The sequence below is a fragment of the Vulpes lagopus genome, chromosome 7 (genome assembly GCF_018345385.1).
Source record: "Vulpes lagopus strain Blue_001 chromosome 7, ASM1834538v1, whole genome shotgun sequence".
NCBI lineage: Eukaryota > Metazoa > Chordata > Mammalia > Carnivora > Canidae > Vulpes > Vulpes lagopus.
Window position 1 is genome coordinate 60,006,870 of NC_054830.1, and position 14,884 is coordinate 60,021,753.

The following is a 14,884-nucleotide window of genomic DNA, read 5'->3' on the forward strand; positions in this document are numbered from 1 at the left end:
CAACCCAAGCAGAGGGCTCCAGACCCTGGTGACCCTGCTGCTGGAAGACCCTCTGTCGCTGTCCTGCATATGCTCCTCAGATGTAAATAATTTACAACGGCAACGGTTAGAGAGTGTGCTCGCGTGGGATGAACCCGATTCCCTTAATAACACTGCGGGCTTATATATAGCACAGTTCAGCAAGGGCCCACGTGCTCTCCAGGCCACAGCCCCCCGTCAGCAGCTCCACGGCCACCAGGGCACCGCAGCCGCGGGCCTGTGACTCACGCAAGGTCACCGGAGGTCAAGGGCAGCGCTTGGAATAGAAGCAGCTTCTCTTTCACAGGCTCTAAATGCCGGTGGCAGGAAGTTCCCTTTATGAATACTGGGGAACAGCGGTCCCCAGATGCGCGGCGGTAGGTGTGCAGGGCTTCTCTAGCATAGAGGACGGGGGTGTGGCCTCGAGCTTGGCAGTTTTCATTTCTGATGCATTCATCGTCTCTTTGTTTATTGCTTTTGGCAGAGGAGGCAAGTGCACAGTGGCTCAGCCCAACGGTTGTAGGACGGAGTGAATTGGATTCTCTGAATGTTGATAAAAACGTGGGGGTTGACGAGTGACCTTCCCCGGGCAGTGTCATGGAGCAGAAACGGCTCCTCATTCTAGCTCCGCACTGCCCAGTAAAAGTACGACAGCACCCGTGTGTCTAATTTTATTTATTTTTCTTAAAAAAAAGACTTTATTTATTTGAGAGAGAGAGAGCATGAGCGGTGGGGCGGGGCAGGGGGAGAGGGAGAAGCCGGCGGCCCGCTGAGCAGGGAGCCCCATGGGGCTCGATCCCAGGACCCCGACACCACGAGCTGAGCCGAAGGCAGACGCTCAACCGACTGAGCCACCCGGGGGCCCCCACGTGTGCAATTTTAAAGTTTGAGCAGCTACGTTCAAACGATTTGGAAGAAACAGGTGAAATTTTGATGCCACGTCTTATTTAGCCCAGTACAGCCAAAACAGTAATATTTCAACATGTCACCGATACAAACATTAGTGAGATATTTTGCAGCTTTTTAGCCCTCCTGAGTCTTGAAGCCCAGCGGGCACGTGCTGTACTTACACTCCGGCCGTCCCGGTGCGCGCGCGCCTGTGCATTCGCAGGGCTCCACGGAGAGCCTCCCCACGGGGACAGCGTGGCCTCAGGCCCTTTACTTACCTTTTCTAAAGCTCAGGGTCCGACCCGCCCCCGTGTGCCAGGCGGGGACCAGGCCCTGTCGCCACGTTGCCGCGAGGTCGCGCCTGTAGAGTGGCCTGCAGGTGGCGGCACTCAGTCCCTGCGCTCCTAACCCGGTTTCCCTCCTCGACCTGCCTCCCCTGAACCGCCCACCTGCACCCCGGTGGCCTGCGGCCGCCCTCGGCCCCTCCTTCCACGACGTTTCCTACCCGAGGCACCTGTGCGCTCGCTCCTTTCCCGCTTCTCCGAAACCACGCGGGGGGAGGACCCTTCCTGGCCCCTTCCTGGCCCCTTCCTGGCCCCTTCCGCCCCGAGCGCTTTAAGGCAGCAGCCACCTCCCCACCGCATGTCCCTGCAGTGACTGCCCCCGAGTGCTCCTCACCATCACGCCCGGAGCTGCCGCCCCAGCCCAGTGCAAAGTGGCTCCGGGACCCGCTGCTCGGGAAGGGCCTGCAGGTGGCCCCTCTCCTACAGGATCTGTCCGGGCCTCGGTGGTGAAGACGACCTCCGGCCTCCCCGGCTCCGCGGGACGTGTGTCCTTTGCTGTTGCAGCTCTGGTGACGCCCGGTCCATATTAGAACCCTCTTGCGCGGGTGTGACCCCCCCAGGCATCGACTCTGGAGGGCAGGACCCCATTTCCCCCGGCGCAGGGCGAGGCTGCGGGGTGGGCTGAGGCTGTGAAAGGATAGAGGCGGGTTAGAGGGGTGAGCTGGGGGTCGCTCCGGGTCTCGGGGCCCCTGGTGTCCCCCGGGAAGCGGGGAGCTGTCTGCGCCTCGTGAGGAAACCTTGATCAGCGTCTCGTGTGTACCGGGTGCCTGGCCACTGCCAACGGATGTTTTCAACCCAAACGCGGTAGATGTCCCGGGGATGCCAGCGACGAGCCCCTTCTGTCCCCGGGGCCCTGGGGCGGCCGGGGTCCTCCTGGTCCCGGTGAGCGGCCCTTGGTCTTGCTCAGCCAAGTGTCCGTGTCCAGTGGGAGGCGCCTCTAGTTCTGTGGGTGACGGCGGGCTCCTGGGTCCACGGGAGGTGTTCAGGCTTCCTCCACGGAGCGCTCACCTCACCTGCTGGAGTGTAGACTGTGTCGCGGCCCCGGGGACGGAGGAGGCTCACGGGCGGCCACGTGCCCACTGCCCAGCCGTGCGCTGGACAAGGCGCCTGGGTTAGCCAAGGTTCCCTTCTGCACGGGTGACCTTGGGCCCGGTGTCCCGTGTCTCAGGGCTGTCCTGGGCGTCGCACGGTGGTTTAGGCCGCCTCCCCGGGCTGCACACCACAAGCCAGCGGCGTCCTCCGCACGGTGACGCTGGAGATGTCCCCGGGGAGCCACGTGCTGCCACGCGGAGGCGCTGGCTTAGATGGTTCGACTCCTCGTGGGGCCAGGGGCTGAGGGCTCACCCCTTGCACATGTGCACGCGGATACGCACCTTCCGCTTCTGGAAGCTGCCGGCTTGCAACTGACCTCTGAGCCGCGCCCCTCGTGACGTGGGTGTCGCTGTGCTGTGGCTGCCCTGGGACCTTGGGGCGGCCTCCTGCATGGCCCCCGTCCCTCAGCCTTCCCTCTCCCCTCCCTGCCGAGCACCTGTGACCTGAGGCTCGGATGCTCCACGGCGAGTCCTCTGGTCACAGGTGCTCCCGTCCCCACAGCCCTGCCTGGTCGCTCTGGGACCCGGTTCTGCCCTTGCTCGTCTCGCTCGCCTTGCGCCCCTCCGATGTGACAGGTGCCAGGGCAGAGGCATCGAGGCCCGTCCTCTGTTCTGCGTGCTTCCGAGGCGAGGCGTCTGTCTTGCACACGCGACACGTGAACGGCACAGTCTCCCCCGTGCCATACTCTCTCTCTCTCTCCCTCCACCCCCCCCCCCCCCCCAGAGAGAGGCCGAGACCCAGGCAGAGGGAGAAGCAGGCTCCCTGCGGGGACCCTGATGCGGGACTCGATCCCGGGACCCCAGGGCCATGGCCTGGGCTGAAAGCAGACCCTCAACCCCTGTGCCCCAGGGGCCCCAGAGGTGCCAAGCTCTGAGCCAGAAATGACCCGGGTTCCTGTAAAGCCTAAAGCACGTGACTGATGTGACATATGAAGACATGTTAACGGCATTTTCTTTTCTTTCTCTTCTTTTTATTTTGTTTCTTTTTTTCTCTCTCTCTCTTTCCTGTCCCCCCCCCCTTTATTTCATCCTTCCTTCCTCTCTCTCTCTCTCTCTCTCTCTCTCTCCTTCTTTCTCCTCAGGACTCCACAGAATGGAGCAAGAATGAGAGGAAAAAGGCAGGCAGAAAAGCATGAACTGGAGGTTTGTTGAGCTCCTCTACTTCCTGTTCGTATGGGGCCGTATCTCCGTGCAGCCCTCCCTCCAGGAACCAGCTGGGACGGACCAACATGTCTCCAAGGAATTTGATTGGCTTATTTCAGACAGGGGGCCTTTCCACCACTCCAGGAGCTACCTGTCCTTTGTGGAAAGACACCGTCAAGGATTTACAACCAGATATAAGATATACAGGTAAGATCTGGGGTCAGCCTGCGTCCGCGCCGTTCATTCAGGGAGCGCTCCCGGGGTCGGGGTCGGGGTGATGGGTGTGGGCCTCGCGGTGTGGACGCACACGTGGGCCGGGGGATCGGCCCCTCGCCGTTGCACCTGGTGTGTGCACCTTGCGCAGGACATTGGCGAGGACGAGGGCAAGAGGGAATCGCTCACGTGTCCCGAATGGCGACTCGGTGCCAGGCCTGGACGGTGCCTACCGCGCTGGGTGCGCCGTCTCACTTAAGCCTTTGTCATAACCGCCGGGCGTAATTCTGTTTTCTCCATTTTACACACGACCTAACCGATCCTCAGCTGGGGGGAGTCATCTGCCTAGAGTCACAGTCCGGACATGATAGGGCCGAGGTTCAAACTGGGTTTTGTCTGCATCCACAGTCATAGGGTTTTGCAACAGCCTCATCGGATAGAGGTAGTGATGTTGGCAGGTGCTGTCAAGGTTCCAGTGTCCTACCCTAACATCCTCTCACATCTGGAAGCAAGGAGAGACACTCGATGAGCATCCTTTGCTCCAGCAGGTCTGAGCATCCCTCTTGGGGTGCCACTCGCCCAAAAAGGACTTACCCAGCTCTCTACACTTCTATCTCTTTAGTTTTAAACCCTCTGCACTCAGAGTGCATTTTTGTGTTTCTTTCTCACTTAACTAGACACCTGTTGAGGGCATGACTTACAGAAATTCATTTCTGGATCCCTTGAGTGATTTTTGTTCTGCTCTGTGTCGGGAGGACACATTAAATGTTGTGGACTGAAAGGAGCTGGAGAATGCAAGAACCTCCCGAGCGGTGCAGTCTTTGTCTTAGGGTCAAGGAAGAAGGGCGCATGCTAACCCTCCTGGGCCAATGAGAATGGGAGAGCTGGGAAGCATGGTGGGGCAGAGGACGCTGACCTGCATCTGGGACGGCATGCGTGTAGGTCGTACGTCTTCTGTGTGTTTGTTATGAAAGTGGGCCTGTCTCCATTGCACACGTTGTGGCTTCATAGATCGGGGATGTGACTTTTAAGCTGAATAGTGGCTGAGGTGGTGAAGGAGTTCCCAGACGAACCTTCACAGGTGATCAGTGATCAGAGCGTTACTGGGGAAGGTGCCCTGGGGCCCGACGGAAAGCAGGAGCTCAAGGGATCATGGATATGGGGTGTGCAAGAAAGGGGAGAAGGAGTGCAAGGATGAAAAATAAGGAGTGTTTCTTTCAAAAGAGAAGGATATCAGGATTTTAAAATATAGTTATTGATTCAGAAGACAGTCCACGGGAGAACTATTCTCAAGGACGACAGTTCTCTATTAAATTTCAAAGTTAGATCCTCAGCATAATTTCTTGGTGGAACCACAGCCACTGCTCCTTGTGGACACGCGTGAACCAAACGTGGGGTCCCGCTGATTACTTGTCAGAATGCATTGGTATCTGAAATCCCTGGCCCGGGGAAGGACACGGGCAGGGACAGAGGATTTAGGGGAATAGAACAAGTGGTGGAGAGCCAGGTGGGTTATGGTTGGTGTTTTGTCAGACAACGGAAGTGTCCCGGTTAGACATGTTGGCTTTCGGTTCCCTGTGAGCCTCCTGAGGACGCCTTGAAGGTGGATGCCTGGGGTTCACATTCCCATTTCAAAGACCAGAAGATGACGGACGTGAACAAAGTCATGGAGCCAAAACATGATGGATCCTGGACTGGAAACGAAGTCTAAATCCATAACCGACACCCATGAATATGATAGAACTAGAAGCATCCATTCATTATTCATACATGTTTCTTTGCAGCCGCAGGATGCCTGCCCCTATGCTAGACCCCGGGGGTGGGTTGGCTTGACGATGAGGAGTAGTGATCTAACGCGATGGCTGTGCTTGGGTTTTAGAAGGGAGCCGTCGTGCATGGTAGACGATCAACATAGGCTTGTGATAGCTGTTGAAATGACCAGGGCTCAGATGGACACTCGGAGTAGACCGCAGACACGGACTGCTCAATAGTGCCAAGCTGTAATGGAGCACTTAGGATGTGCCATGAAAGGATGTCATTTGCTCGGTCACAACAAGCTCTGTGAGCTGAGCACACCTCACTTTACAGATCAGAAAACCAGGACCTGGGGAGGCCGAGTGCATGGCCCCAGCTCGTCCACGTGGTAAGGAATGGAGCTGGGGTCCAAACACCGACCTGCCTGCCCCAAAGCCCTCCTGCCAGCCATGGCTCCCCTGGCATGATGTCCAAACGTAGAGTGTCTCTGAGCTCTAGAAGGGCTCTTGCAAACATTTTTCCTGACGGCCACTTTATAAACATCTGGGGTTGGTTTTAGAGAGAGCTAAGAAGGGAAAGGTCGTTAATGAGGTGGAGGGTCAGGACATCTGGATACTAATTCCCGCATTCTGGGCACCGATCTTGTGACATTAGGATCCCACCTTCCTCATCCATCAAATGGTAACCTTGACATCAGTGGTTTTCAACCTATGCTCTTTGAATCCTTGAGGACCAATTAAAGAAATCGTAAAAGCCACTGTGGTGTGGGAAAGCAAGTCAAGTGGGTTTGGGGGGTGGTAACCAGGCTGCAGCCCCGTGGGCTTCACACAGCACTTACACAAGAGAAGGTTTCACTCGTCTGCTCTCACGTTCCGATGTTCTCATGTTCCATGTGCTTGCCTTTGGACCCCGCTGCTAAAGTAAACTGTGTCATCGTCCAACAGGCTGATTTCTAGGACGCTTTCTAGTTCTAAAATTAAGTATGAGATTTAACCGAGGTCACGTGCTTAATTAAATGATGGAGTTCAACCCAGAAGTCAGGCCCCTGGTCATCTAGTTATTCCTTCCTTCCTTTATTTAATCCTCAAATAATTATTAAGCACCAGCTAGAGACCCAGCACTGTGTTTGGGGCAGCTGACACAATGATGAGTAAAACAAACATGGTCCCTGCTCTCCTAGGAGAGACTGACATTAATTACACACACACACACACACGCAATAAGTGCTACAAAGAAAAATGCAGGGTAGGAATGACTGGGACATCACTAATCCCATAAACGTTGATTTGGAACCCACCATGTGCAGAGATTAGGTGGGGTTCTAATCCTAACTGGCACATGGGCACACGTGCAAATAAGTACGTAGACACGTGTCTACGTGTCCACCCAGGCCAGGTTCAGACCAAGTAGGACATGCTCATCAGGGCGGTTGTCCCTTGACACTCCGTCCTCATTGCATGCTGCTTTGTTGAAACACGAAAGCGTGTCTTCCGGTGATTTCCGACGTGCCTTCCTGTGTGCTAATGTAGACGTCGCACGTTAAACACTCGACATTTGCTCCTGACAGCAAGGCTTTTCTCCAGGAACGTGCCACACTGTCTAGTGCTGGACAGCCAGCTTTAGCCAAGGGCCCCGGCCCTCAAGCTCTGGCCAAGTTCCGCCCTCTGTGAACCCAGGCTGGGCCCCAGGGTGATCTGGGAGCTTCAGAAAGATCCCGAGGGGAGGTCTCCTCTCCCCACTTAAGTGGGTTAAGGGCCTTTCTTTCCTCGTGCATATGCACACGGAGGCTGGTTTCAGCTCATAGACTGGCGGTGGGGAGTGGGAGCCAGTAGCAAGGAGGGGAAGCTTTTCCGACAAATCCCAGCAGAAGCCTTCTCTCCTGTTGCTTCACAGGCCAAGCACTAAGGTGGGTGCAAGCCGTCGTTTAGGTGCACGAGGCACACACTGCGTCGTGCGCGTGTCTGGGCTGACACATGGAGGCAGGGCGATTTTCTGTGTGCACCTGCCCACATCATTGATCTTGGAGTCAGGGAACCTGGGCGCGGGGCCGCCCCTTCGGCCTCCTTCATGCGGGCTTTTGGCCCACATAGTGGAGCTTTCGGAGCTTCTATTTCCTCATCTGTGAAATGAGAGTGTTGGCTAGGGCGGTCTTGGAGGTCCTCGCCTTTTCTGAAATTCTGTGATGCCGTGAAACATTGTCCCCCGGGGGTCTAGCCTGGGGTGGTGGAGAGGACCCGACTTGGAATTGGGACACTCCCTCGGGCTTTGTTTATTTTGGAGCGACTTTCTAGCTTTCTCAGCCTGGGCCACGGCATCCGGACATCCTTCACTCGTAGGACTGACACCACTCCTATGCCGTGAGCTGTGCCGTGATTCGGTCACACGGGTGGGGCCGAAAGGAGACAACGGAGTGAGCGTGCACACGAACCCAAACACACGCGCAGCAGTATCCACCAAACTCGGGGTGGAGGGTGAGGGTCGAAGCAAAACAAGAATCCGTAAGCAAACGGTTATCATTCGCGGATAGGGATGGACAGGGGCGTGTCCGGCGCCCGCTTCACTCCTCGGCAGGAAGGGGCGATGACGGCTCCCCTACCTACCAGGTCACCTGAGAATGCTTTGCGCCGTTTAAATGTTCTTCTGTTTGCAATTTTTTTTTCCATTAAGGTTCTAAATCATCATTCGAATAAAATCATTGATTTTCACTTTCTGCTAAGCTCGTACATAGGTTAGTCATTAAATACTCCCCACCATTCTGGGAGGGGGGATCAGATGCTCTGATTGTCCATATCATTATGAATAGAAAAAGTAAGGCGCCGAGAGGTGAGGCAAATTGTCCACGTCACACATCTGAGAAGTGGCAGGGCTGGGGCTCAGAAGGGGGCCTCTGAGAACCAAGTGCTGAGAAACTCCCTTTGCCCCTGGGCAAGTTATGACCTCCCGGAGGCTCAGGCTTCTCCTTTGCAAAATTAAGGGCCTATGAGATGCTTCCTGTGCTTGAGGTGAGAAATGCCTCTGCTCTCAAACACTTAGAGCTGGGAATTTTGCAGGACCTGTGTAAATTCGAGTTTACCCCTTTACCTCAGACAGCTGATGGCATTACTAGGAATTATTTCTTTTGTTCTCGAGATAATTTAGAAATTATTTTGGTCTCTTAAAAGTTGCTACTAAAAAAAAAAAAAAGGAAAGAAAAAAGTCAGTTTTGTCCAAAATTGTTTCCTGCCTTTTTTGTGTTTTATTTTGTGTTTATTTTCTCCTGACTTTGAACTCATCAGTAATTGCAAAATGCAGCAGTTACATGAGAGGTGGTTTCATATTGAGTGGTTTTCCCTGCAGGTTGCTGAGCAAGTGGTTTGCGGCTCATGGTGTGCCTTCCTCTGAGCCCTGAATGAGTACCTGAAAGTTGAGTGTAAATCAAATCTTGGGAAACCGAGTCTGATTGCCTAACCGTCTTGCACTTTTATTTCAGACTTGCATGAATCTCAGTTCTAATCTGATATCTTAATGGTTCCCTGATGTATTTCACAAAAATATCCACAGTAGGTTTTGTGGTAAAGCTCATAGCTTTGTGGCTGAATGAATGGGGCCGGGGCCGGGGGGTCGGTCTCCCGGAGCTGAATGAGATGTGGTCATTATCCAGAAGTCATTGGAGAGTGACTGTTGGGGACGCAGGTATGCAGACGCCGGGCACCGGGGGCCTATACGTGCGAGGGAGCCGGGGCTGCCTTCAAGGAGCTTACAGACACGCGGCCGCAAGGGACAGGTCCACCGTGAGCTCTCCTCGGATGCTTCGGGTTGGACCCGAAAGGACGCCCCGGCCCCCTGGATTCCCGATGGACTCTGAGCATCTCACGGCACAGGGGTTGCGTGTCTACTGGCGCAGGGAAACTCAGTCCAGATGGGCACCTCTTGACGTAGGTTACACAGATCTCTAGTTCCACGCGGCGTCCAAAGCTGTGTTCTGGAATGACAACCGAAAGAGATCCCAGAGTCCAATAAACAGTGACGACGACGGTAAGTGGGTCGCGAGCATCGGACGCTTACCAAGTGTCCAGCGGGCACGCAGGGTGCATACACGTTATCCCAACCGACTGATCCGCCCAGCCATCCCGTGCGCTAGGATTTATTATTTTCTCCGCTTATAAAACTTGTCCCAGGAGGGGGAGCTTGTTTCTGGGAGGATGGGATGTGGTGTAGGCAAGTGGATTGCAGAGACTGTTTAGCCGGTGCTTCCTAAACGTTATGTGAATGTGCGTGCGTGTGCGTGTGCGTATTAGTAAGACTTGACCCAAGCTCTCTGACCACACAGCCTCTTGTTCTCATGGGTTTGGGAATTCTGGAGAGCACTTGTAAGGAGTTGCTGGCTCTACCTGGCTTTGAGGGCTCCCCCTTTGGACACCAGGCTGTGTCACAGCACTCTCAAAGGGACACCTCTTTCCTTAAAAGCTGGCATTTGGGGGAGGAAGCCACCCTCCTCGCCAAGCTTTCGCTTTGAACACTTTGGTCTACGTCTGCCAGACCCTGGGAAGGAATCCACAGCCTCACGTTCCCTGCCTTCTCTCTCTGTTTCCCTTTGGTTTCCTGAATGTCTGTGCTCCTATTTCGTACTCCTGAATCTGGCATTCCAGCCTGTTGTGTAGGGATAAGGACTCAACATCCAGAGGGACGGTGGAGGAGGGAGGGGAGACCTTGATTCATTATTGCAAAGAAGCAGCTGCCCAGTGGAATCACCTGCAGGGCTTTCTAAACAATACCAATGCCTGGGTCCTTCCTCTGAGATTTTGATTTAATTGGTGTAGGATGGACAGACGACCACTGACCTGGGGCGATGATTGCCAATCAGGGGTGATTTTGCTCACCCAAGGGACCTTCAGAAATGTCCAGGGGGCATCTGAGTTGTCACAGTTGGTTGTGGAGGGGGTTGCTACTGGCATCTAACGGAGCGAGGCCAGGGACCACCCTGCGATGTACAGACAGCCCTCGGCAGCAAAGCATCACCTGACACGCAATGTCAGGAGTGTGGAGGTCGGGAAATCTGCTCTAGAGCAAGTAGTTTTGGAAGAAAAAGGAAATGGGGTGGTGAGAAGGATATTAGAATAAAAGGTCTTAGATTTTGGCCTCCCCAAGTTTGAATTGGAGTGGTCGCGGAATAGGCATCCGTGGAATGGCCGGGCTCCCCAACAGCCTGGCTGCGGGACCAAAGGGCAGGGGATTTTGCTGTTTCAGGACATGGCCTCGGAGCAGAGGGGAAGTTAATGCCCTCAGGAAGGCGAGCCAGGTTGTCCTCCCTGCTGCACAGAGGCAGTATTTAAGGGAAACGGGTTCCCCTCACCAGGAAAAAAAAAAAAACAAAAACAAACAAACAAACAAAAAACTCCATTTCTTTAGGAGATGTAGGAAATCTGGTGGGTTTCTCTTCTTCTGACTGCAGAATTCCTTAGGAAGCAAGATGTTTATGCTCCATTTCTAGGTTCCATGCCCATGGCCTGAATCCCTAACAACCAATTTAGACCCAAGGTGTTAACAGATAACTTTCCATCCCTTTAGAGCCTGCCCAGTAGGCATGAAAGAAGAGGAGAATGGGACAATGTCTCAGGTCTGTAGTTGTCATTTTCAGCCACTTAGAGGCTGGCTTCACTGGTGAGAACCACGACCCTCCCCCTAGATTATCCCTCATTTTATCCCAATTTCTGATCAGGTTCTCCCTGAAGAGAGAGGGATGGGGAAGGATAGACAGCAAATGTCTTTCGGGCCACTTGGCGTAATGCAAAGATAACGTGTTGTGTTGATTATTTAAAATGGATCTGCCGCTCCCAGGAGCGTAGCCTCATTGCTCCCAGATGGGTGTCTCCGCTGTGCTCTACCGCTCGCTCCCAGGCCATGACTGGACTGACTTCGTGAGCCGCACGCCTGAGTTCCCTTCAGTCGTGGCCGAGCAATCGCCCAGCTTGGGTCGGGGGCGAGCTCTGACAGTGGACAGGCTTGCACGGCCTCCCCCGTGGAGGGACAGGCACGGAGCTTGGCCTCCGTTAGGAGAATGTGGAGGAGCAGAGCGGCCGCCCTTGCGGTGTCAGACCCCAAGCAGGCACGGAGGGGCCGGATCCACGACCTGGAGCACCAGCACTTACTCACTCCTCCGAACTCCTCCCCACCAGGCTCTGCGTCAGAAGAGGAGGCCTTGGCGGAGTCTGAGGTGTCCGGGGAAAGCTGACCAGAAGACAGATAAGCCCAGGGCCTGCCCGGAGTTTCCCGGCTGGACCCCGTCCTTGGGGCCCTGTGTGTGCACGGGGAGGGGAACGTCCTCTAGCTTCGGGGCCGTGCCAAGGGGAAGGATGGGGAGGAAAAGACAAGTCTAAGAAGCCATCCTAGAGGAACAGGTATTGAACTTAGTCTTCAGGGAGGATTAGGAATTCATGGGACGACGGTGGGACTAAAACAGGCCAGGCCGACAGAGTAGTGCCTGCATCAGCAAGGGGCGGGGAAAAGCCTGTGTGTGTGTGTGTGTGTGTGTGTGTGTGTGTATTTTGACTAGCGGTGATGTAGGACGGAGGGAAGGCTGGACGGGTCACAGCTTGGAGGCAACAGTGAAAGAAATTCCAACTGGCAAATTGATGTCAACCAAACTCAAACTCCTAGCTAACTGTGAGACTATTCCTACTAAATACCCTAAATAATATTCCCCGATACCTGTTTGGAGCAACGTTTTCTCTTTCTTTCATTTTCGTGTTTCGTTTCTCCACCCTAACTCATGCTTCGAAATTTTTTTTCTACATTGACGCTTAATAATAAACAACGCAGATGTATGATCAAGATGAAAATTCATGAAAAAATACTTAACCCTATACATGTGATATCTTTTGATATTTTGTAGTCTATTCCACTCTTCTCCTTTTCTAAGATTGTATTTATTTGAGAGATAGAGAGGAAAAAACCCCATGAGCAAGGGAGGGGTAGAGGGAAAAAGCAGACTCCCCGCTGAGACGTGGGGCTCCATCCCGGGACCCCAAGATCATGACTTGAGCCCCAAGATCATGACTTGAGCCAAAGGCAGACACTTAAACAACCGAGCCACCCCGGCACCCCTATTCTATTCCATTCTACTACCGCTATTCTTTTCCAATTTATTTTTTATTTTTTTATTTTTTAAAAATATTTTATTTATTTACTCATGAGAGACACAGAGAAAGGCAGAGACCCAGGCAGAGGGAGAAGCAGGCTCCTTGCGAGGAGCCTGACGCAGGACTCGACCCCAGGACCCCGGGGTCACAGCCTGGGCCAAAGGGAGATGCTCAACCACTGAGCCCCCCAAGTGCCCCCGATTTGCTTATTTTTTAAGATGCGGCTCCCCACCAACTAAAGCTGTTGCAGCCTGCACCACTGGAGCAGGTCGTGCGGCATGAAGAGCACCGGCCTCGAGCGCGCGATGGTTGGGGCTCGGGTCTGGGGCGTGGAATCCGTGTCTCTCCGGATCCAGGCCAGGGGGAAGCACCGACGGGCTTGCGACAGGAGACTGCCGTGGTCTGATGATGCATCAGAAGTCTCGCCGGGAGGCCGCGGACAGAATGCAGGAGGGGGGTCAGGGGCAGGGGTCCCGGGGCCGGGCGGGGGGTGGGAGTCTCGGGGGCAGAGGGGAGCCCGGAGCCTAGACAGAGGCCGGGAAGGTGGGCATCGGCACCTCCGAGCCCCGCTGGGCGCCACCCAGGGCCGGCTCCTGCAGCTCCCTTCCTGGGCTGCACCCAGGCCTACCTGCCCCGTCCATCCTTGGCACCCTGTGGCCGCATGCCTCTTCTTTTTCTTTTTCTTTTTTTTTTTTTAATGTACAATTCTACATTACCGCTGGATACCTTTGTACCCCTTATGAAAGGAACCCGAATCCCATGGCTTCTGCCTCCCGGCCATTTCTTTATGTCTCAAGGCCTTCCTTCTGGGCATGAGAATTACTGAGGCTCATTAGCACTGCGCTCCCAGACTGGCTTGGAGGGAAGCCTTGCATCCCACCCCGTATCTCTGACCTGGCTTGTTCTGCAAACCTCTGTACCCCTCGATGGAAACCTCCAGCCCCGTGTCAGTGTCGAAGCTTATGTGAACCTAAACCCGCCGCCATCCCCGAGCCACCCACGGCCAAGTCTTGAGACCCGGGCGACCTTGGTTCGAAGCCTGGCTGTGCCATTTCCCACCCGTGAGGTCCTGCGTATGTTCTTTGATCCTCTTGACCCAGCTTCTCCACCCGTAAAATGGGGATAACTTTTTATCCTGTAACTGTTGTAAAGATTCAAGAGGAGAACATATGATCCTATTTAGCACAGAGCAAGAGCTTGGGGACTGGTTGTTTAGTAAATCTCAGAGGCACCGTTCGCTGGAAATTCAGCAACGGGGACTCCCGGGCGGTTTGCAGGAGGCCTCCAGCCGCAAGAGAGGAGCTCGGTCCGGGCGCCCTAGGTGAGGTGCCTTCGGACGGCAGCGTTGGCCTCATCCTTAGACCAAGAGGACGTTTGTTCGAGGAAGAGAAAAAGGAAGAGCAAGATTTCTGATGCCCTGAGGCGCGTATGGCAGGAATCCAGAGGCCTGCCTGCCGACAGGTGTCCTTACTACCAGCGCGCACCGACTCCTATAAACAGTACGCGCCCCCTGATTTGCAAGTGTCTACTTTATTAATCAGCCCAGGTGACAGGAGCCGCCTGCGACATCCCAGCTCCCAGTTCCCGCTGCACGGTGCCCGCCAGGTTGTCTTTGATGTGCGATGCTCCGGAGACGTCCATCCCCCAATGCGCGGCTCTCCACCAGCACCTTCCGGCCACCAGCTGCATTTCGGAACGGGGTTTATCAGTGGGGTGCGGGGGACAGCCTCCATCCCGAGCGCTGGGGACATCCTCTGACATCCAGTTTTAGATCCTACGTAATAGGGGCTGTGGTTTGTGTGAGGAAGAAGGGACTGAGTGCAGAGGATACGGCGTCTCTGGCACTGCTGAATGGCTTGGGCTGGTCTGATTTGGGAAGGAATCGCCCCCCACCCCCGTGCATCAAGGCGACACATCTTGGTGGAGCCTCTGCCTTGCGCAGGAACTGAACGAGCCTCTGATGGACGCCAACGAGGCAACACTCCTCTGCGCCTGTAAGGGCACCCTAGGGTGGCTGGAGAGAGACGGGCACGAAGGCGTCAAATCGCCCCTCCCACGAGGAGTGCTGGGGAGATGGAGACCACGGAGTCGGGGCGCAAAGAAGGGGCATCGGACGTGGGCCTGCGGCGTGAAGCAAGGATTTCAAGAAGGGGATATTTTTTGAGTCGAGGGTTAGGTCATGGAGCTCGGTGTACGCTATATAAAAGACCTTGCACTTTCTTGATCCTAAAGTGGTGCCTTCCACACTTCCTCACTTCAGGATGCTCCCGGTGATCTTGTCATGGTTCCCCGTAGGCCGGGGAAATACAAATTC

The 14,884-nt window shown here is 54.8% G+C and overlaps 1 protein-coding gene across 2 annotated transcripts in view; it reads left to right on the forward strand.

Moving 5' to 3' along the window:
• The window catches only part of BRINP1 (BMP/retinoic acid inducible neural specific 1), a 178,903-nt gene that overhangs the window by 44,537 nt on the left and 119,482 nt on the right, over positions 1–14,884 (forward strand). The window contains exons 2-3 of one of the 2 annotated variants that reach the window (XM_041760481.1): positions 3,424–3,484; positions 3,604–3,691. Coding sequence is in view for 1 of the 2 variants with exons in the window: in XM_041760480.1 (XP_041616414.1) it covers positions 3,474–3,691 (218 nt within the window). In the remaining variant the exon portion in view is untranslated. Of the gene's footprint in view, positions 1–3,423; positions 3,692–14,884 lie in introns of both variants that reach the window. The other variant, XM_041760480.1, reaches the window with a different exon arrangement.